The 21167-nt window shown below is 51.5% G+C and overlaps 1 protein-coding gene across 1 annotated transcript; it reads left to right on the forward strand.

The window, feature by feature from the left end:
- Positions 1–7199: 7199 nt before the first annotated feature.
- LDLRAD1 (low density lipoprotein receptor class A domain containing 1) lies at positions 7200–16478 on the forward strand. The gene is made up of 6 exons (XM_080802885.1): positions 7200–7307; positions 7846–7897; positions 10369–10494; positions 12477–12614; positions 14029–14157; positions 14970–16478. The coding sequence occupies exons 1-6, from the start codon at positions 7287–7289 to the stop codon at positions 15116–15118; spliced, it is 615 nt and encodes a 204-aa protein (XP_080659011.1). The 5' UTR covers positions 7200–7286; the 3' UTR covers positions 15119–16478.
- The last annotated feature ends 4689 nt before the right edge of the window (positions 16479–21167 follow it).

The following is a 21167-nucleotide window of genomic DNA, read 5'->3' on the forward strand; positions in this document are numbered from 1 at the left end:
CTCTCTCGGAGTCAGGAGGACACACAGTTAACTGCACAAGTTAACACTTTGGTCACCAAATGACAGGTCTAGATTTGGAAGACAGAGGGTTTGAAATTCTGTGCACACATCCAGATGGAGAGGAGGGAAGGAATTACAAGGCAGTCATCAAGTGGTTGTTGTCTCTTTCTTATTTTTTTGTGAGAAAACAGTTGAAAAACATGAGGAAAAGATTGGAGTCAGCTAAAAAAATAAAACCGCCCCCCCAACCGTGATACACGCTTATGTCCCTTGGTTGGGCACAGACTTCCTAGTAATGCAGTGCACGAAGCAAGCGGAGGGGGAGATCTGCCAAGTGCTGCACGTGTGTAGCAGCCTGAGAGGCTGCTGTTAGGGCTGCTGTTAGGAAAGGCCTTCCCTCTGAAACAGCGCAAAGTGAAGCCTAGATAAGAAAGAGCAAGTGGGTAATTTTCCCAGATTCTACCCCCTTCCTTTGGTCTTGTTTCTTTTTGCTTCTTGAATGAGGTGCCCCTGCGACACTCTCATTCCACTTGAAAGTCCTGATTCAAGTTTAGACAAACTTTCCCCTTGTTTAAGAAATAATTCCATATATGTGGAAATACCCAGTCATTCCTGTTACTTAGTAGGTTTCTCAAATACTCGTGTTGTGCCTTTTTTAGTTTAGCATTAAATCAGACTGACGTTTTTGAAAAGAGTTTTACTTTAAACAAAAAGCTCACCATCCCCCTAAAAATGCACAAGCATGTTTGACTTAAAATTCCAACACAGTCAACGAAAACAGTCCGTTTTTTAAAGTTTAGCCCTTCATGGATGGGTCCCTCTTCACCTGCTTCCATGAGACAAGTGGCACCTGCTTTCCTACCACACAGCATCTTGAGAATCTTATCTTGGTCCTAGGCAAGTTGTCAAGACCCTTGAGTCTCCGGTTCAAACCTCCCATATTCCTAAGGTCCTTGTATGAGGTCCCTGGTCTAAGAGACATACTAATTCAGGCAGTTGCAGACACGGTAGTAACCACCGTAATGAATGTTTTAGGCCCAAGATTGCCAGTTTCTTAACAAAACTTTACAGACCCTTTTATTTTTGATACATTTTCCCAGTAAATCAGAAATTACTAGGTTATTTGGCCTATCAGTCTTGTCTCAAGAGATTTCTATGATGCGTTATCAGCCAACCTGAGCTGCTGATCATCACATGAAACCTACTATTTTTACTTTGATAGTCCAGCCAAAAGCAAACAACTTTATCCTTTGTTATTGGCCTGGCTTTATCTTAGATATATGTATTGTTTCCATTATTTTTGAAATATGTAAGTTAGCTGTTAAGATTTTTATGGGCTCTTAAGCATCTTAGGATACATATTGGGAATTATTGATCTAGAGGCTTTAGACCTTTTCTGATAAAATTAACCAGGCCCCGCCCCTCCCACCCCACTTTTGGAGCAGACTATAAAACATGTCTGATCTGAGTCCCCATACCACCACACCATGGCGGGGATTTTGTGCAGGTATCCTGTTCCAGATTCCCAGTTTATCCAACAACCCTGTGAGAGCCTGAGTGTCATGCCCCGTGCTGGGCAATAGGACTTCAACAACAAACAAGACTGGTTGCTCACAGACTATTAATGTGAGAAGGTCTATGACAAGATAAGCATAGAGTACAGTAGGAGGACATAGGAGGACCTATGGGAGGAAGTGGTATCCAAGCTTAAATCTGGAGGAGGAGCTAAAGCCAAACAAAAAAGTACTCCAGGCAGTGGGAACAGTGCACTTAAAGACCTAGACACTGGAGGCTGGGGACAGCAAATTGGTTCCCAGGTTGTGATAAAGCGTGCACAAGCACAGCCATAGATGCAGCTGGGCAGGCAAGATCATAAAGGACCTTATAAAACCTGGGCTTGATCCTGAGCACAGTGGGAGCCATAGGAAAGTTTTAAGCAGGAGAGTTACATTGTTTTAGAACCATATACTTGCCAACGTTATGGAGGATAGAACAGATGGGCAAGTTCAGAAGTCGAAGATACCAGTTCTGTAGTAACCAATAAGATTTACTCAATTATATACTTACCCAGCCATACTGAAATGGGAAATTCCATTCCCTTCCCAAAGTTCTTTTTTTTTTTTATGCCCAATACTATTTCATTTTACTTCACATATATTTTTGAGCCCTTATCTATAAGTCTCTCTATCCCTCCACTCTATTTTTGGATGGTAAATCCTAGGACTGGTCTCGGGGTCCTGATCACAATCTAAGTGTTGCCAAGCAGACTGGGAAGGCTGTTCTGTGGAGCCCAAGCTTCTTACCAGACGAACGCTAGGCTAAATTTTTTAAAACCACAATGCTGGGTCAACTTACCACCACGCTTAAATTCTAGGTTTGCCAACCCAGCCTCTATGAACCCAGTGTGCTCCTGAGCCCCTCCCACCAGGTGGCCAGTTGCTAAGACTGTCATGTTTACGTTTGCGTATCATCAACATCCAAGCTACCTTTTTAACCTTTCTTTCCTTGACTACTTGTTCTAAGCTTGAGTCCGGGGGCGGAAGTATGTACAGTAATAGAGATAAAAGAGTGAAATAGTGGGAAATGTGGCCTTCTGGGAGAAGCTAGTTTGTACAATCTGGATTTTCCAACTCCTTGCAATAATTAGATTGGGAAGCACAGTTTATATACCTTTTCTCAAATTTGTGCTTGCTGAAGCTCCATGACCTTCCCTATTGTGTTCTCTTCCTGTGATGTTGATGGCTTAACTTGTTGAGAGCAGGTGTTTATAACCTTTTTCACACCATGGACCATTCCGGCGATCTGGTGAAGCCTGTGGACTCTTCAGAATCGTGTTTTTAGATGCCAAACACTAAATATGAAGGACTGCAAAGGAAACTAATGATGTTAAACTATAGTTATTAAGATATTTTTAAAATTTTGTGGTTGTGTATATATGTACTTCTTTATTAACTCAGATTAAGGTCTAGTGGTAGTTCTAGAGCCTCTGTGATTCCAAAGTAATTTCAGGTTATTATTTCTAAATACCTGCAACCATTGTAATGTGATACCTGAATCTCTGTGGTTTCTATTGGTGACAAAGTCGCAGGTGCTGCTCATAGACTGTCGATTGTGGCCTACAGTCATAGTTGAAGGAAATGCTACATTTCAGCTAGAAGTTAGTGAGAATAAAGATTTATTTTTTTCCCATCCAAGTGCACTAAAACCGCTGGGTTAGAGGTTGTCTAACTTTTGTCTTTTTTTTTTTAAGTTTTTATTTAAATTCCAGTCAGTTCACACACAGTTTTACTTTGTCATTTTAGGAGCAAAATATGTTTGTTTGCCTGTTCAATTCTAAATTATTTGGGCCTTTTTTTCCTTTTTTTACTGTTTCTTGTGTGCTTTTCATACTTGAATTGTTCTGCAGCCTTGGGACAGCAATAATTAAAGGCTTGGGTGGAAAGAATTCAGCAACTGGTTAGACAACAAAAGCTTGATAATGTTACCTCAAGATACACTGTCACGCGGTCGTTGCTGGGGCCCTGCGTCTGTCGGTTCATGACATATATGTCTGTAAACTTCAATAAAATCTGGATCATCTGCATTAAACAATATTGTAATGCTGTCTCGTAACAGGATCTGCTCAGCTCTGTCATGATGGTGTTTGTCCGCACCCTCCTCCAAGTCCTTTAGAGCAGTCTCACCATCCCCTTCAATGGGTGCTGACCACATTCTTTTAGGAAAGCAGGCTGGGGCCCGCCACTTCCATTCCAGAGTTGAGTAGACAGTCTGAGAGAGGAGAGGTACCAGTCAGGGCTCCGCAAGTTGTAGGAGGCCTTGGGGAGGAGTGATAAATGCTGAGCCAGGGATAGGCCTCCCCTCTAGGCGGATCTGGGAGGAAGTCCCTGGGTCCATCTAGTGGTGGTGCCCATTAGGATTCTCTAACCCAGAGATGGGCCCTGGACTAAAAAGCAGTTCCTTGCAGCTCTCTGTAATTGTCCACAAACCGAGGCCTCCAGAAACAATACTGTGCCCCCAAAGGGAACAGAACATTTTCACATACGTGCACTGACTTCATTCTAACCACTGTGCTCTGAGGCAAGTGTTCTTGTCCTCATTCTCCAGGTGAGGACATGAGTTTCAAGAGGCTGTGACTTCACACCTTAAATTAGTATTAATTGGGCAGAGTTGGGATGAAGACCCAGGTCTGTCTGCCAAGCTGAGGTTGGCTGATCTCGTGTCCAGTCTCTCCTAGCCACCACCGGGCCAAGACAAGCCTCAGACAGGAAGGCATAGAGGGATAGGTTAATCCGGGAAGGAGGAAGAGTCAAAGAAGGCTTCATGAAGTGAGATTTTTAGTTGGTTCTGGGCACAAAAGATGGAGTTAGAAAGGCAGGGGGAGCCCTCAGAAGCTACTCGAAGCAAGTGACAGGCTACAGTCCAGCATAAAGAAATCCACAAATCAAGAGAAAGACAAGCCACCTGTAGAAAAATGAACAACAGACACGAAAAAGCAACATGCAGGGAGGAAATCCTTATGACCAATATACAAAAATGGGCAGCACAATACATGGAGTCAGGCAAGGCTCTCCATTTCAGTCTCCCGAGGACCTTGTTAAGATGCAGGTTCTTCGACAGGGCTACAGTGAGACCTTACTTCTAACGAGCTCTCAGATGATGCAGATGCTGCCGATCTGAGGAATGCTTTACAGAAGTAAGGGTGTGGGTACAGGAGCCAGACCTGTATCCCGGCTCTGCCTCTTTTCAGCTGTGAACCTTGGGCAACGAAATGTCTCTGTGCCTCAGTGTTTTCATCTGTAAAATGGAGATCATGGTCCCCATACCCTGTGGCTGGGAGGACTAAATGAGTTCACATACATACAGCATTTGGTACAGTGTGTGGTAAAAGTGAGTGTTCAACAATAGTGATTAGTCATAGCAGTAGTAATTACTAGAGGTGTACAAATGAAACCACCGGCACCCAAAGACACCATTCTGTACCCACCAGTTGTCTGAGAATGACCGTTTTGAGGCTGGGGAGATGGAAGTTGAAAACTCTCACACGCTGCTAATGGGAGTGCAGAGTCGTATGGCCCCCGGGAAGAGCAGCGTGGCCAATTGTGCTACAATTGAGGTGCCCCTACCATGTGATTGTGTCTGTGCGTCTGCGTGTCTGTGTCTAGAGATAGCAGCAGCTCCTGAAGCAAACACGGCATATTTAGGAAACTGGTTGTCTCTGGGGAGAGAACGAAAGGAATACAACCGGGGAGAAAATAGGCCTTTGATTTTACTAAACTTAATAGAAAAAAAAGTCTAAAGCAAAAATGACTAAATCTTAACTAAATCTAAATAACTAAATCTTAACTCTGGAGGGTAGATTCATTATTACTTGTTATGTGATTTTTTTCCTACTTTTCTGTAATAAGTTTTGGGGCCTTTTTTTTCCCAGGGGAGGAAAGAGGAGGTTAAAGCACAGAGAGGTCCTTTTATTGGGGCACCACTTTCTTCAGGAATGAATGGAAGAGGAGTTTAGAGAGGTAAGTGGGAAAGCCAAAGCTCAGAGAGGTTAGCTCAGAGGTCACACAGCTAGCGGTGGGGGACACTTTGGACTATCAGCACCCAAGTTCCCACTCCTGCTAGAAGTGTACCAAGGTATGGCTCCAGCAGGCCCCAGCCAAGGCCAAGGGAGGTCAGCAGGGTTGCCCAAGGGAACCCACGGTAGACCCCTCTAGTCAATCACAAAACCCTGAATCCTGACCTCAGAACCCTCATGAACCCCACATCCAGGCATCCTCTTGCCATCGATTGCCATTGGCAGACAAATGAAATCTAGTTAGCATCTTTGGCAGCCACGGTGGGGGTGTCCTGCCATACACCCCCCCCCCACCCGTTCCTCTTCAGAGCACGCAACCTGGCTTGCCACTACCAATACTGGCAGCTCTTCACCCACGACAGGCCAGCTGAGCCAGCGGGCTGTACCCCCAGCAATTCTCAGCCAACGACTAGCAAGAGCTGGCAAGCAGACCCCCCCCTCCATGCCCTCGCCTTCAGGCAGGGTAACTTGGAGGTGTGCCTTCTCCCTTGTCTCCTCGAACTCCTCGGCAGGAGAAAGTTCCATTTGCACCTCATGGGAATGTGCCTAATCACATGCCTATTATGGGGTCCTTCCCTTCCCTGTCCCACTCCCCTCACTCCCCAGCTGGCATTTCCAGGGATCACTCCCAATTAAACCTATTCCCAGTCTGGTCTTATGGTCTGATTATAGGAGTCCCCAAGTGCCCGCTTCATTTGGCTGAATCCTTTCATTCTGTGCATGAGGGAATTGAGGCTCAGAAAAGGGGAGCAACTTGCCTACACCAGCACCAGTGGCAGGGCCCTCTCTCTTGGCTGAGGGTTTGGCCCTTCCCAGGGCGGCTCCCTCTGGAGGGCTGCTCTGGCATCAATCCATCCCACCTCCACCTCAAAGGCTCCAGTGGTTCATATCCCAGTGCAAAACAGAAGGCCAGTCCCAGGGTAGACAAGCCGTAGGCATCAGGGGCAGGCTGCCCAGTGACCTTCCCAGGAGGTCCCATGCTCAGTCCCGAGGTGGACACCTCACCTCCCTTGGTCTTCCAAACAGTCCCTGGAGCTCCCAGAGCCTTGGTCCCTTCAGCCCTGGGATGAGGCTGCCTCCTGCAGGGCAGGAAGCCAGGGTTATTCAGGTGAGTGACCTGCCTGCCCCTCCCCCATCATGGGCACTGTCCCCCAAAAGACAAAAAGGCACATGGCCACTTTTTAAAAGAAAATAATTTAAAATTATACTTGTTTTATAATTTTAGTGGAAAATGCATATTCTGGCCACATAGATTACCTATTAAATTGACTAGAACAATAAGAAAATGATTCCTGTTTTAACTAGAATCTTAATTCTGGATATTTCCGCCTGGACGTTCATGCAGCTGAGGGCCCTGAGAGCCCCCGGTCTCACCACAGATGTGGAGGAAAAACCCTGCCTCGCCCTCCCTACTGTGTGGCCTAGGGGCAGTTTCTTCCTGTCTGACCGCAGGCTCTTTGTCCAGGCTCTTTGTCCGTAATGTGGGCATGAGGATTCCAGCCTTGGAGTGTTCTGTGGGAGGTCAGAGGGCGGAGTGAGGAAGGGCGAGGCAGGAACCTGGGAGGGGACTGCCCACAGAGAGGGTGTGGCCAGGCCAGGCCTCAGTCCTCCCTCCGCCAGGCTGCCCCTGGCAACAGGGCCAGAACCTGTGCTGAGTTCTCTGCACGGGGCCCCAGGACCAGGAGCCTGGAGCTGGGAGCAGGAGGCCTGAGACATGAACAAAATCTTCCCACAGGTAAGAACGGCTTTAAAATGCTCCCCGACCTGGGGAGGCCAACCCTGGGATAAAGAGTGGGCTTAAGTGAAGAGGGGAGCAGCTGAGGTGGCCCGGGTCTCCCTTGCTCTGGAGGCTCCCTCCCAGGTTGTAGGGGATCCCACAGGTGAACCAGCCGCACAGTTCCGGTGGCGAGTGCTGAAAGGGGGACAGAGGAGCCAGGCGGACAGGAGGCCAGGGGAGGGAGCGGTCAGCATTATGGGATGGGGCCTCAAGGAAAGCCCCTCAAGGGATGAGCCTGAGCAGGTCTGAAGGATGAGTGTTGGCCAAGTGGACAGTGGAGAGAAGGGCACTGTGGGCAGAGGGCACGGTCCAGGCGAAAGTGTGGAATCATGAAGCGAGCGCGATGGGCTTGAGGTTCTCGGCATGCTGGCATGTGTGGGGCCCAGGATTCCACACTAGGCTCTCCCTGACCCTTCTGAAAACCCCTTCTGGCTGGCTCCCAGAGGCTGGCCCTCGGCCCACCTAAGCCCAGCCCTCACTCTGTTCTCTTGCGCAGGGAGACAGCGATGACAATGCTGCTGGAACCAAAGCCCTCCCCGGAGGGGAAGGTAAAGGACAGAGCTCCGCAGTGGGCTCCCTTGAGGCTGGGCCGCTGCTTCAGAGGCACGAACAGGGCTCCCCAAGTCCCCCACTGTCCCTCAGACCTCTGCCCCCACGCTGACGTCATGTCTTCCACTCCCAGCTTCCTGGCCACAGGGCTGACAGTCACCTGCTTAAGAGGGCTCTTCTTTCTCTCTATGCCTTGAGCGCCGGTGTGTGCTGCCTGTCACACACCCCGCCCCACATACTGTTTCCACCGTGACTGAAAGAGCTCTGCAGCCAATTCCCTGACTCCGTGGGTGACCCGGACTGTTCTCTGTACCTCTGAGGGATAAAGTAGACAGGATCATACACTAAGTTAGCTCCTACAGTGTGCCACTGACTCACCGTGCACCGAGGACAGGTTGCTTTGCCTTTATGCAGTAAAGGAAGAAACACATTTATTGAGCACCTACTGTATGCCCCATCTTGGCCCACATTTGTCAATGAGGAAACAGAAACCAGAGGTAAATAGTAATAATACCAGCTCTAAAGGATCAGCAACCCCCCCAACCCCCTACCCCTCCTAGTCTGTGCTTGGCAGTGTATGGCCTCTTTTAGTACCCAGGACACCTCTGAGAAGGAGGCCTGTTTGGGGACAATAACAGATAAGGCAGCTGAGGCTAAGAAAGTTTGGGGAGCTTGGCCAAACTGGGATCGCACACAGCTGGGAGGTGGGAGAGGCAGATGGAGTTCAAATTCAAGTTGGGATTCCTCTGGTGGCTAAGCGCCTGTGCCTTCATCCTTCTAGCCAGGCTCCCGCTGGGTGTGGTTGTGGAGCAAACGGCCTCCTTCTCCCATGTGTCCAGGGAGGGCTGGCGTGGAAGGGCTCTGAGCCCTGAAGAGTGGTGCCATCGTGGGGCTGGGCCAGTGCTATCTCAGGTCCCGCCTGGGATCCCTCTGCCCATGGCCTGTGCTGCACAAATATTTGAGGAGCAGCTGCTTGAATCCCCGGGCTCCACGCTATCTCCCTGGTTACCTGAGTTGACCCTGTGTTTGCTGATGACAACCAGGGAGCCACAGAACAGCCCTGCAGAGGTGGCGGGTTTCAGCTCAGTTCCCCACTCACCCAGCGCCAGGCCTTCCCTCCTACATGCTCTCCCTGGAATGCCTTCCCCTGCCCACCCCCACGCCCCCTCCCACCCCCACCTGTGCAAATCCCACCCTTGCTTACCTCACCCCTCCTTCCAGCACCCGCGGCCCCTTGTTCACACGTTGTTGACACTTCAGCACCCGGAACTAGAGCTGCGGGAGTCCAGGTACAGGTCTGCCCAGCAGACAAGCAGTGTAGGAAGCTCTGGACAGGGGAGTGGATCAGAGGGAAAGGCCTCTAACTCACCTGAACTGGGTGCCTTCCTGTGTCTCCCGGATGTGTGGGTCAGAGTGGTCACAAAACACTCACTGGGTGCCCAGTCTCGCGGCTGGACCCTGGGGACACATAGATGCCGAGACCTGGCCGGCCCCTTTCTCTGAGATACCTGCAGACAGCAGTGGTGCCCACACTCTCCCTTTCCCCACCCATGCCTTGTCCTCCCAAGTGCAGCGGCAAGCTCCCAGGGTTAGGTAAGGACCGCACTGTGACGATCCTCTGTCCTCTGCACAGCAGGATGCTCGTACGTCCTCAATCTTTCTTTCATGATTTTCGCGAGCAGGCAAAAATTAAAGGTACAAGGTAAGTTAAAGGAGTGGATGTCTCCTCTCATTGTTATTTCCACGGTGCTTACGAAACAGCCAGGCACATAGTAAACACTCAATAAACACTAAGAATAGCTAAAACCTTCAGAGCACTGACTGTGTGCCGAGCACACACTAAGCTAGTAACCGGTTACTAGCTTAGCTTAGTCCTCTCAACAAGCCTAAGGGAGATATCATGACACACCCCCCATCTGCCTGAGGAAACAGGCGTAGAGAAGTCATGTGACTTCTCCGTGGGGTCCAGCTGGGAGTCCAGCCAGCATCCTGGCTGGCTCCAGGATGGATGGTCACTTGGCGTTGACTCAAGTCCCAGCTCTGCATGAGGTGATCTGGACCTTTTCTTCTCTAAGCCTCAGTTTCCTCATCTATAAAATAAAGGTTTTTGAAAAATAGAAGTAATCGCTACGAAGGGCCTGCTTTATTTTTGTCGCAGGCAGCGGCTCACTAAACAGGTGTCTGTTTCTCCTGGCCTTCTGAGGAGAAGTCTTCCAGGGAGGACAGTGAGGCGAGGGCCATGATGCAGAGACCCGGATGCCCACTCCCACTGCTGCTCACCAGCCACTGGCTTGGGCGAGGGATCGGTGCTTGGTGGAGGTGGGCCCACAGGCAGAACCGGGAGCATCATGGAAGTCTCAGGAGCCCCCTCCTCCAGGGAGTCCTTCCTGTTCCCAACCCCGCACACGGGAGGTGCACCTGTAGGGCTGGGCAAGGGGGATCCGCCACTGGTTTCCCACCCCACACGCAGGCTGCGGCCCCCTCTGCTGCTCGCGCCAGGGCGCCTGCCTCTCAGCCTTCTTGCTGCTCCTGCTGGTCACTCTCGCTGCCCTGATCGCCCTGGTCTCCATCCTGGGACTCCCACCACACACACCAGGTCAGCGTGGTCCAGAGTGGGTGGGCTGGGCTTGCTCAGAGGGAATGGGGAGCACACAGTGACGAGAAACCCTAATGCTGTGGGCTTCCGCGATGAGACGCATACGGGACTCTGAGCTGCTACTAACCCATCTGTACGATGAGTTACTGAGCGGACTCGGCTCTGATGTCTCCTTCCTCAGACACCCTGCCCTGACCCCCAGGCTGGGCCTTGTGCCTGGCCCCCACGGCCCCCACACTTCCTGGGGGTGCCGTGCATCTGTGTGTCTGCCTCCACCAGAGGACAGGGACATATCTTGTCCATCCCTGCAGCCCTGCCTCATGGAGCTGATAGTTTGGAGATTAATGGACATTAATCAAAGAAGCCCATTAAGGCGGGCTTAGTGGGGGCTCTGCAAGTCTGGATCTGGGCCTCTGACCCAGGCTAGGAGTCAGGTGGGCATCTTGGGAAGAGAAAGGGAGATGAAGGGCCATGAAGAAAAGGAGGGCAATGGTTAGCGGAGAGGGAGGCAGGAAAAGCCTCCCGGGCGCAGGGAATGCCAGATGCAGAATCCTGAGGGTGGGAAGAAATGTGAGGAGAAGAAGACATAGGAGGCTGGGGGTCTCCAAGGGCCAGAGCAGTGGACACGGCGGGTGCCCTGTGCTGGGGAGGGGTCACCATCCAGAGTGCCATGGACAGAGGCTCCAGCTGGGGGTGGGCTGTCATTTCTGAGAGATGGCTCTGTAGCCAGGTTGGGGGGTAGAAAAGGACAAGCGGGAACAAGGGGTAAAATCCACAGTCCTCTACCCCCCCGGGCAAAAACATGGGCACCGAGTAGAAGTACACACATGAGGAGTTGCCCTCATGTGCCCCGTGTACATGCACATGTGTCTGTGTGTCAGTGTATGTGCACGTCTATCTGTTTGCATGTGTGTATGCACGTACCTGTCTGAGTGTGTGTCTGTGTGCACGTGTGTGAACGTCTGTGTGTATGCACGCGTGTCAGTGTGTGTATGCGTGTGCGACAGTGGGAATGTCTCTGAGACTCAGTCCCTCTCCCGCTGGCTGAGGCTTCCCCGGGAGGTGAGAGGCGGGTGTTGGGTGCCCAAACACACATGCGCAGTCCGAGCCCGTCTCCAGGCGGCACGCACGTGTATACACGCCCACGCACAGCCGTGGGGCCGGGGTGACCTCCCGCCGTCACTTTCTCTCTTGTAATTCTTCAGAGCGGCCCTGGGTGGGTTCCCCCCGCACCCCCACCCTGGGAAGGAAGGGAAGACTCTCAGCTGCCCAGCATTCCTGGACACTGGGGGGCCGGCCCCAGCCTTAGGGAGGAGTGGGAACAGCGGGCCTGAGCTGTTAGCCGTGTGACTGGGCCTTGCACCTTCTTGAGCCTTGGTTTTCTCATCTATAAAACGGGGCTAAAGATGACACCGCCCAGAACTATTTGAGGAAACAAGAGACTACAACTGTCAAAGTGCTCTACAGCTCGTAGTTGTGCCCAGATGTCAGGGATTGTGGCATAATGGTCCCCAGCCAGCCCAGGAGATTGCTTCTGACAGCCTGACCCAGCACCCGGAGCTCCACCTTTAGAACCACTTCACTGACTAGAGCCCTGTCCTTAGGAGCTTCTGTGAGGCTGGCAATCAGCTCTCAGTAAAGGAGAGAACCGTGAGTTACCCTGCACATTCTGTGTTCTAGGGTTGGTCACACAAAAGCTTGTATGTAATCTCCCCAGCAGTCCTACAGGGTGTGTGCTCTCGTCCCCACCGTACAAACAAGGAATGTGAGGCTCAGAGAGGTCAAGTCATCTGCCCAAGGTCACACAGCAGGCAAATGGCAGAGTGGGAGCTTCGACCTCACCTCTGTCACCACGCAGCCCAGCATCCTCCTGGCCACCCCAGCCCCTCGGGACAGCTCAGTGTGGGGCTGAGTCGGGGGAACTTGTGATGCTCTTGTGCACACCACTCTTGCCCCTCTGGGGTCTCCCCCTGCCAACTCAGGGGCCCAGACCTGTGTGACGTTGACGAACAGGACGGGCTTCTTGTGCCATGACCGGAGGAGCTGCATCCCCGCCAGCAGGGTCTGTGATGGCGTCCGCACCTGTGCCCACGGCGAGGATGAGGACGAGGCCATGTGCCGTGAGTACCTGCTCAGCCTTGCCCTGCCCCAAGTGGAACCCTCCAGAGCCCGTTCTGGGTTGCCCCCCACACCAGTTCTCCTTGACCTGGGGGCCCCTGTGCCTGGCAGTGGAGTCTCTGGGATTATTTCCTGAACAGATGATGAAACCAGTGAATGAATGAATGAATGACAAGTGAATGAATGAATGAGTGAATGAATGGGTCCCAGACCTTAGAGCCCTGAAGGGCCCAGGAGAGAAAAGCCATGACTACATGGACTAGGCAGTTTCCATGTAGAAAGGAGAGAGTCTGGGGGGTTGGAGTGCGTGTGGTGGGGAAGTGGATGGGGGAAGTTACTGCATCAAGGACCTTTTAGACTAGAAGAGATGTTAAAGTTCATCTAGTCCATGTCAGAGCTCATGCCCAAATCCTCTCACACACCCAACAGAGGCCACCTAGCCTCTGCTTGTATACTCCAGCGATGGGGGGCTCACTATAGCCCGAGGCAGCTGCTCCCCTCCCTCATCACGTGGTTTCCATGGGACTGTCTCCCTTGGACTGAATTTAGAGCTGTTCCCTGTAGCATCCTTGATTGGTCCCAACTCTCTTCCTTCATCTGAACCACATTTGAATCCACCTCCCATGATGGGTGCACTGCATGGATTTGAAGATTGCTTTCTTGCCCGCCATGAGGTTCCTCCACCCAGTGCCACACTCCACACTCCTACAGTCATCCCCCCTCAAGGCTGGTTTTTTCCACTCCACCAGCACACCACAGGACACACACCAGCTGCCCTCGTCCCCTTCCTCGGTCTGGCTCCGGAAGCATCCATCACACTTCTGGCCAGCCCTGGCTAGTTCAAAGGACAAAGGCTTTTCCCCTCCCAAAGACCTCTCGCCATGTAGTCTCAGTTCATGTTCATTTTTGGTAGCCCCTTCACACCACCACCTAACGCAGAACCCACCTTCAAGGACAGTGCTCTGATTCCCTCTCTCACAAAGTTTGTGAAGCCATGTCCTCTGCGTTCTGGCCCCCGAGTGCAAGACTTCACATTTGTTCTTGTTTCGTTCCTGTTGGAGGCAGTTTCCTGGAGGTGAAGGAACTTGAGCCTGCCCTTGACCGTGGAATGGTTTTGTAGAGGTGTCAGAAAAGACACTTCTGGCGAAGGGAATAGTGCAAGCAGTGGTGTGAAGTGGGTGTGCCCCGGAGCTAAGCCAGGAATGAATGAGGGAGATGCCGCTCTCTGGCCGTCTTGTGCTGACAGGGAAAGAATCCTCCTCTCCCCTTGATTTGACCTCCTCCCCCAGGAAACCTTCTCCTGAGCCCTTCTCCTTGTGAGCCCGGGTTTGGGGGGGCGGGCAGGACAGTCCACCTCCAGAGAGACGTCTGGAGGCCAGATGTGAACCTCTCCCTGCTTCATCTGTCCCTATGCAGGGGATATGCCCCAGAGCCTCCCCAGCTTCCTCGTGGCCCGCTGTGGAGACCCATCTTTCTGGATCTACTCGGACCAAAAGTGTGATGGGACCAACAACTGTGGGGACTGCTCAGATGAACTGAGCCCAGGTAGGGGTCTGGGCACTGGCTTCGCTGGGGCAGGGGGCTAGGCAGTGGCCAAAGGGCAGAGTTTGACCAGACAATCTCAGAGGTTCCCCTGCCTCCCCTTCTTGTGTACTCTGAAGAAGTTTTCCACCCCCGCTTGAATGCCTCCAGTGGTGGAGTGCTCACTACCACTCCAAGTGGCTCCTTCTGGAGGCCTATTCTTCCATGGTAGGGCACCTACCTTCAAGGGCACAGATGAGGAAACCAAGGCCCAGAGGGTCCTGCAAGGAGCACATACAAGGCCGAACTGAGATTTCAGCACGAGTTTCCCTCCTCTCCTCTGCACCTCTCAGTCACCCTGTGAGGAAAGCAGGGCAGGAATCACTGGTCCCAAACTTCTAAGTAAGAAAACTGAGGCCAAAGCAGAGAAGGGACTTCACAGAAGAAGGGATAGGAAAGGAACAGGGATGTAAACCCAGGTCTTCTGGCTCCAAGTCTGGAGCTCCTTCACTGCCCCAGACTTTCTTTTCGATTTCCTCACCATTGTTCAAACAACAAACGTGTGCCAAACCCTGGGAAGGGCTGGCTGTGCCTGGTGCCAGCTTCTGGTGGGTGATAGTCAGGAGTCAAACCCGTGTCCTACCTGCAGGACTAACATCATGCTGAGGCCGAAAGGACGTGCTGGGGAACTAGGGAGGGGTTCTTTGGGGGGAGGGGGGCAGGTAAGAATCAAGGGAAGCTTTTCAGAAGAGATGGTATTCAAGCCAGCCTTAGAGAGTGGGGCTCTGGGGACCCAGGGGTGCCCCGGGCCAGCTGCTCTTCTGCTGTTCCCACAGTGACGACATGCCCACCCTGTGGCCCAGGCTGGTGGCGCTGCCCCTCGACTGTCTTCGGGTACTGCGGCTGCATCCCCAGGAGCCTCTGCCATGACCACACGCAGCACTGTTCCGACTGGTCTGATGAGTACTCCTGTCCTGGACCCTGAGGGGGCCCCCAGGCCGGAGGGGAGGCCGGTTGGAAAGGCACTGATAGGCCTTCACCGGAGAATCGAATGCAAGATCACAAGGACGGGAAGGAGGCTTCAAGGTCATCTAGGGGATCCGCGCACCATTGTCTCTGAATAGGAGTTGCCTCTCCTTGCTTTCAAGTTGTTTAGCTTCTCCTTGAATGCCTCCAGGGACAGGGGCTCACTACCAGGTCAGACGGCTCCTGACCAAGATGAAGGGGATCCACTTTCCTGATTTTAGGCATGTCTCCGGAGCCACACAGAACAAATCTGTTCTCTGCCCCAAGATAGGCTTGCTGATCCTGATCCTATCACCCCTTAGAAAAAAGATAAAACCAAGCCAAGGAGTTCAGATCTCATGGATGCCACATATATGTGAAGTGGATGCCACTTTCTGCCCCCTTGGGGACCCAGGACAGATATTGCCGGGCTCACATGCAGCCTTAGCATTTTTCTCCACTCAGTGATCCTAGCAGGCCCCGCTGGCTGATCAAGGGAGATGGCACGCCAGGCGGAATACTGGCTATCCTACCCTTGGAAGCCATCCCGGGGGGCTCTGAGCTGGAGAATAGGAGGTCAGGAGAAAGAGCAGGTTGAGGTGCACCTCTCTGTCCTTCTGTCTATCCCATTCTGCACCCTGCCACCCGTGACCAGTTGCCCAACCCAACAGCCCAGCTCTCCTAAGGAAGGGATTGCATTTTGGTCCTGGAAGCTGAGTGAATGAGCAGTTTCTCTGATACTTTCTGGTTTCACAACAGCCAGACAGACAAGGATGGATATCCCCGTTAGATAGATGAGGAAACTGAGGCCTGGAGGAATAAATGACTTGCCCAGGTCATCCAGCAAAGTCAATGCCAGAACTGGAACCCAAGCACGGTCTCTGGCGTCCCAGCTCTGAAGCTTTTTCCGCTCCCAATGGGATTATACCTTGGCCAGGGACAGAATCTCCTTGGGGTCCTTTAGAAAGGTAATTTGATGGGCAGCTGGGTGGGTTGAGCGTCTGACTCCTGGTTTCAACTCTGGTTTCAATCTCAGGGTTGTGAGATTGAGCCCTGCGTTGGGCTCTGTGCTGACTGTGGGGTCTGCTCGGGATTCTCTCTCTTCCTCTGTCTCTACCCCTGCCAAATAAATGAATCTTAAATAAATAAATAGGTAAAACAAAAAGTAACAAATTTTTAAAATCTTAAAAAAATAAAAATAAACAATTTGAAGGTCAGAATGTGGTCCACCCCTATTCCAAAAGAGAGACTTGCAATTTGGAATCTGGCCAACAGAAGAGTTCCTGATGAGGAAGACAGATATATCCTCATTGGAAATTAATAAAATTGGTTTTATAAAGCAGTCTTTGGTGAGTTTTGAATTGAACATGAGCGTCTGAGAGACTGTTAAGCTCCAGTCCATTTTCTCACAGAACAGCCTCCAGGCACCTGCTGTGGGTCAAGGCCATTCCAGGCACCCAGGAGCGGAAAGACCTGATCCCAGCACACGAGGAGCCCAGGTCTCATGGAGGGGACCCCTCATGCATAGGAGATGGGTGGGGCAGCAGGAAGGGCTGGGCTGAGGCCACCAAGGAGGTGCCTTTGGGGAGTGAGGACACAATCCTGCCCCTGAGGCTGATGACCTGAGGACCCACTCCTGGGACAAGGTGCCTCAGGGATCCTGGCTGAGGAACAGTCCCTCTTGTCTGAGCTTTCCTCCAACCACAGCCCAAGTGAGGCACTTGGGGCTCGCTGGGGAGACTGTCAGTTCTGATGCCTTGGGCTGGCTCTGGAGAGGAGGAGAATTTCCAGGGGAGAGGGGGAGGGGAAGGGCATTCCCCACTGAGGGGCCAATGTGACTGCAGATCTGGATCTGGGGGTGGGACCGGTATAGCTGAACCCAGGAATGCATACATAGCAGGTCCAAGTGGCCAAAGCACCATCTAGGGGTAGGAGACAGTAGGAGATGAGGTGAGGAGGTAAACTGGGATGTGATCCTGCAGGGCACAGCCCATCACACTCCCTCCTAAGGGCAGTGGGTGTCATCAGGGGCGATAAGCCAGGAAACACCCTGGACCTACAATGACCTTTAATTACACTGGTCCAAGAAAGAGATGCCAGCACCTGGACCAAGTGGGCACAGGGGGTGGTCAAGGGTTACTTACTGGTAGAACTCAGGGACCTCAGGGAGCAGGGGAGGGGAGGGAACAGGGGGAGGGGAAGGAGTCCAGACCTGAAAAGGAGCACCAGTCCTCCCACCCTGGGTGCACCTTCTCCAACAGGATGCCAGTCTCCAGGGGAAGAGAGGGCTGAGCTGGTCCCTGGGGAACAAGAAAAAGTCCAGAGGCTTGTTCCAGCTCTCAGATAGAATGCGTTCCCCATGCCGTGCATTAGCTGTTGGAAACAAGGCTGCTGGGAGGGGCTATGGGAATACACCCCCTTGTGCTCATGCTGGTCAGCCTCAGTGGTTCGGGCAGCGGAAGCGCACCTGGTTCCCACCAGGAGAACGCATCCTGCCAGTGCCTCGGATGGGCCCTGCAGGGGATGGGCGGCTGGCCTCGCTGGCCCTCCAGTCCTGGGCTTCTTCAGTGGCCCTTTTCAGCAAAGTGCTGAGGCACCGGCACCATGGGCTGCCCCATCATTTTACCCGCCCCTCCTAACAGCCTTTAGGGGTTAAGAAGCTTCGTTTCACAGGACAAGATGCAAGGCGGGGACACACTGGTCCCAGTCCACTCCGTGTGTCCGGAGCAGAGTAGGACCTAAAGCCAGGTTCCCAGGTGCACAGAGTTGGCCTGCGGAGTGTTTACTGGGAACCAGGCACTGTGCTCATTAAGAGCTTCACCTCCCATTCTCCCAACAGTGCCCTGAGGGAGCTATTTGCACACACACCCAGAGGCCAACACCTCCACTGGCTGGGGGTGGAGCCAGGCATCTGGGTGCTCAGCAGCGGCAGTCCGCTGTCCAAAGCTCTGTTTTGGGAGGTCTGGGAAGCTTCTGGTGGTGGTGCTGCCCATGCAGGGCCATAATGGAGTCCAGTGGGAAGCCAACCCGGGACAGCCCAGGCTGAAGAGTGCAAGGAGGGCACCTGTGGCCGAGTGAATGTGAACCGGTACCCCTGGGCGAGGAAGAACCTCTGAGGTTGGGTTGCAGGGAGTGAACTTGACTCTGCACGCTACGTGATGCTGGCAGAAGTCTTCAGCAGGAGGAACACGTTTGAGTCTTCCCTTCTGAGGAGGGGCTGCAGTAAAGGCTCTCTTCCCAGCCTCAGGAAGAATGATGTCATCAGCAAACTATCTTGCGTCCTTACTGAGAAGAAAGATCCAGGATGTGAACGCTACTTGGAAACCTTAAAGCTTTAAGCAGAAGAAAGAGGAGTGCTCAGCACTGTGCCAGGGGCTTTAATGAGTATTAAAAGGAGGTAATTAGTCAGCAATATTGCCAACGTATATGTGCCTTGTCTCGTGTGTGTGCGTGCGTGTGCGCGCCTTGTCTCCTGTATCTCATTTTCCCTAATACACACATGCATCCCAGGCACCGGTCTGGTTAGTCACACTTGACAGAGGCACACAGAGACGAAGTTGCTTGCTTGAGATCACAGAGCCAGGATCAAACCCGGACAGGTCCAAATCCAGAGGCTGCCACACCCCTTCCTTGACGTCTCGCTCTTTCTCAGCCAGCAGTCCCTGGAAGAGAAAGCTAGAGCCCAGGCCAGGGGGCAGCAGCCTGTAAACGGGAGGTGGCTGGCGCTGGCAGAATGGCGTTTGCTCTTTTCTTGTTTATTGGTTCTTCTTTTCAGAAAGAAGCAGGTACCACAGCAACCCCCTGAACAATGTTCCGTAAGCCGGGTCCAGAAAGACACGGAGCCCAGGGCAGCCAGCCAGGCCCTTCCCCCGGTTCGCATCAGCAGAGGGGCGGTGGGACTGAATGCCCGCAGCTTGCTTGGGGAACCCAGGCAGCCAGCGCCAGCGTCAATATTTGCCATCTCCCAGCTTCCCTGGCCCCCCTCAGGCTCTGAGATCAGTACTCTGAGAACAACAGGTTCTTTGCTGTGCAAACACGCAGGGATAGATGAATGGAATTTAAAAAGGCTCAGCCTTCGCCCCAGGGTTTGGACTAGAAATCTGGTCTGGATTAACCCTCTGAGGTCACTGTTTGCTTAGGACTCTCGGTTCATCCTTAGACTCACCGAACCTCAGATGTTGGAACTGGGGAGAAACCCATAGCCCAGCCAGGATTTTGACAAGAGGACGCCAGCACCCCCTCAAAGTGGCACCGTCTGGTGGCCATCACTGGGATTCTGAGAGCCACCCAGCAACTCTGGGTCAAGGAAGAAAAGATTTCTCTGAGTTTTCTTTCAAAAAAATAATTTACTAAAGTATAATTTACAGTAAATGCATAGATCTTAAGTATATGTTAAGTTCTTTTTATTTTTTAAAGATTGTATTTATTTGACAGAGAGAGAGATCACAAGCAGGCAGAGAGAGGGGAAAGCAGGCTCCCTGCTGAGCAGAGAGCCCAACGCAGGGCTTGATCCCAAGACCCTGAGATCATAACCTGAGCTGAAGGCAGACACTTAACAATGAAGCCACTCAGGCACCCCAGTCCAAGAGTTTCTAAAAACAGCTTTATTGAAGTATAAAGACATACAATAAGTTACACATAGTTTCAGTATATACTTTCGTAAGTTTGACATATGTATACACCTAACGAAACTATGACAATTAAGATAGTGAACATAGTCATCTGCCCTCAAGTGTCCTTGTGCTCCTCTGTAATCCTTCAGCCTGCCCCCCCTCTAGCCCTCCCCCTCATGCTCAGGCAGCCAGTGATTTTCTTTCTTCAGTATCATCTGTACATCTTTAGAATGTTACATGAATAGAATCGTGCAGTATATAACTGTTATGCCCCAATAATGGGTCCGTGATTAAAGAAGCGAGACTGATATAAAGCGAAGGTCAAGCAAAGCTTTATTTCGCACCAAGAATCAAGAATCAGACCAAACGTTCAGGGACGCACCTCTTACAAGAGAGGGCGACCCTTCTCTGTTTCACAGTCTAGCTTTTAAGGGCAAAGGCCATGCGGTTGGGCCTGGCCACGTACAGGTGGCCAATGAAATTGTAACACACACAGGAAACTCCACAGTGATGCTAGGTGACCAATTGAATTATAATTTACCCTAGTAGACATTTGAATCAGCCTATTATACCTTGACTAGGATTGGCGCCAAAAGGGTTCCCAAAGGGCAGGGGCCCAGACTCCTTGGTAGCTAGGGTGACAGTATGCAACCCCCTACTGATCGGATGTCTCCACCCGGCCTGACCCACCTTTGTATCTGGGCTTTGTTACCTGGAGCTGGTTTCCCGGACTTGTTTTTAAGTGAATCCCCTGGGGGAAGGGGAGCAGGGACAGTTTAAGGGTTAAACAACAAGGTTTTTGTTTAACCTCAAAGAAAGCTTCTTGCTAAAATATAAAAATATAAAATAGGTCCTTACAATAACCTTCTTGTCTGGCTGGCTTCTTTCACTCGGAATAACTATTATGAGACTTACCCATGTGGTAGCATGCCTGACAGGTCTTCCTTTTTATTCTTGTCTAGTATTCCTTGTGTGAATATACCACAATCGGTGCATGCCAGGCTGAAGAGAGGTACTCTTCACCTACGCAAATCCATTTGCAAATGGATTTTTGCATTATTCCCAATTTTGGCTATTGCAAATAAAATGGCTACGATCCTTTATGTACATATCTTTATATGAACATAATGTTTTCAGTTATCTTGGGGTAATACCTAGGAGTAGAATGGCTGGATGTGATCAGTATATGTTTACCTTTTTATGAAACTGTCTGTTTTCCAAAGTAGTTGTATTGTTTTATAGTCCCACACTGCAATATGAGAGTTCTATTGTCCTATATCCTTGCCAGCACTTGCTATGGTCAGTCTTTTTCATTTTAGCTATTCTTTTTTTTTTTTTTTAAGTTTTTTATTTATTTAAGTAATCTCTACCCCCAAGGTGGGGCTCGAACTCATGACCCCGAGATCAAGAGTTATA

The sequence above is a fragment of the Martes martes genome, assembly GCF_963455335.1.
Source record: "Martes martes genome assembly, chromosome: 4".
Classification (NCBI taxonomy): domain Eukaryota; kingdom Metazoa; phylum Chordata; class Mammalia; order Carnivora; family Mustelidae; genus Martes; species Martes martes.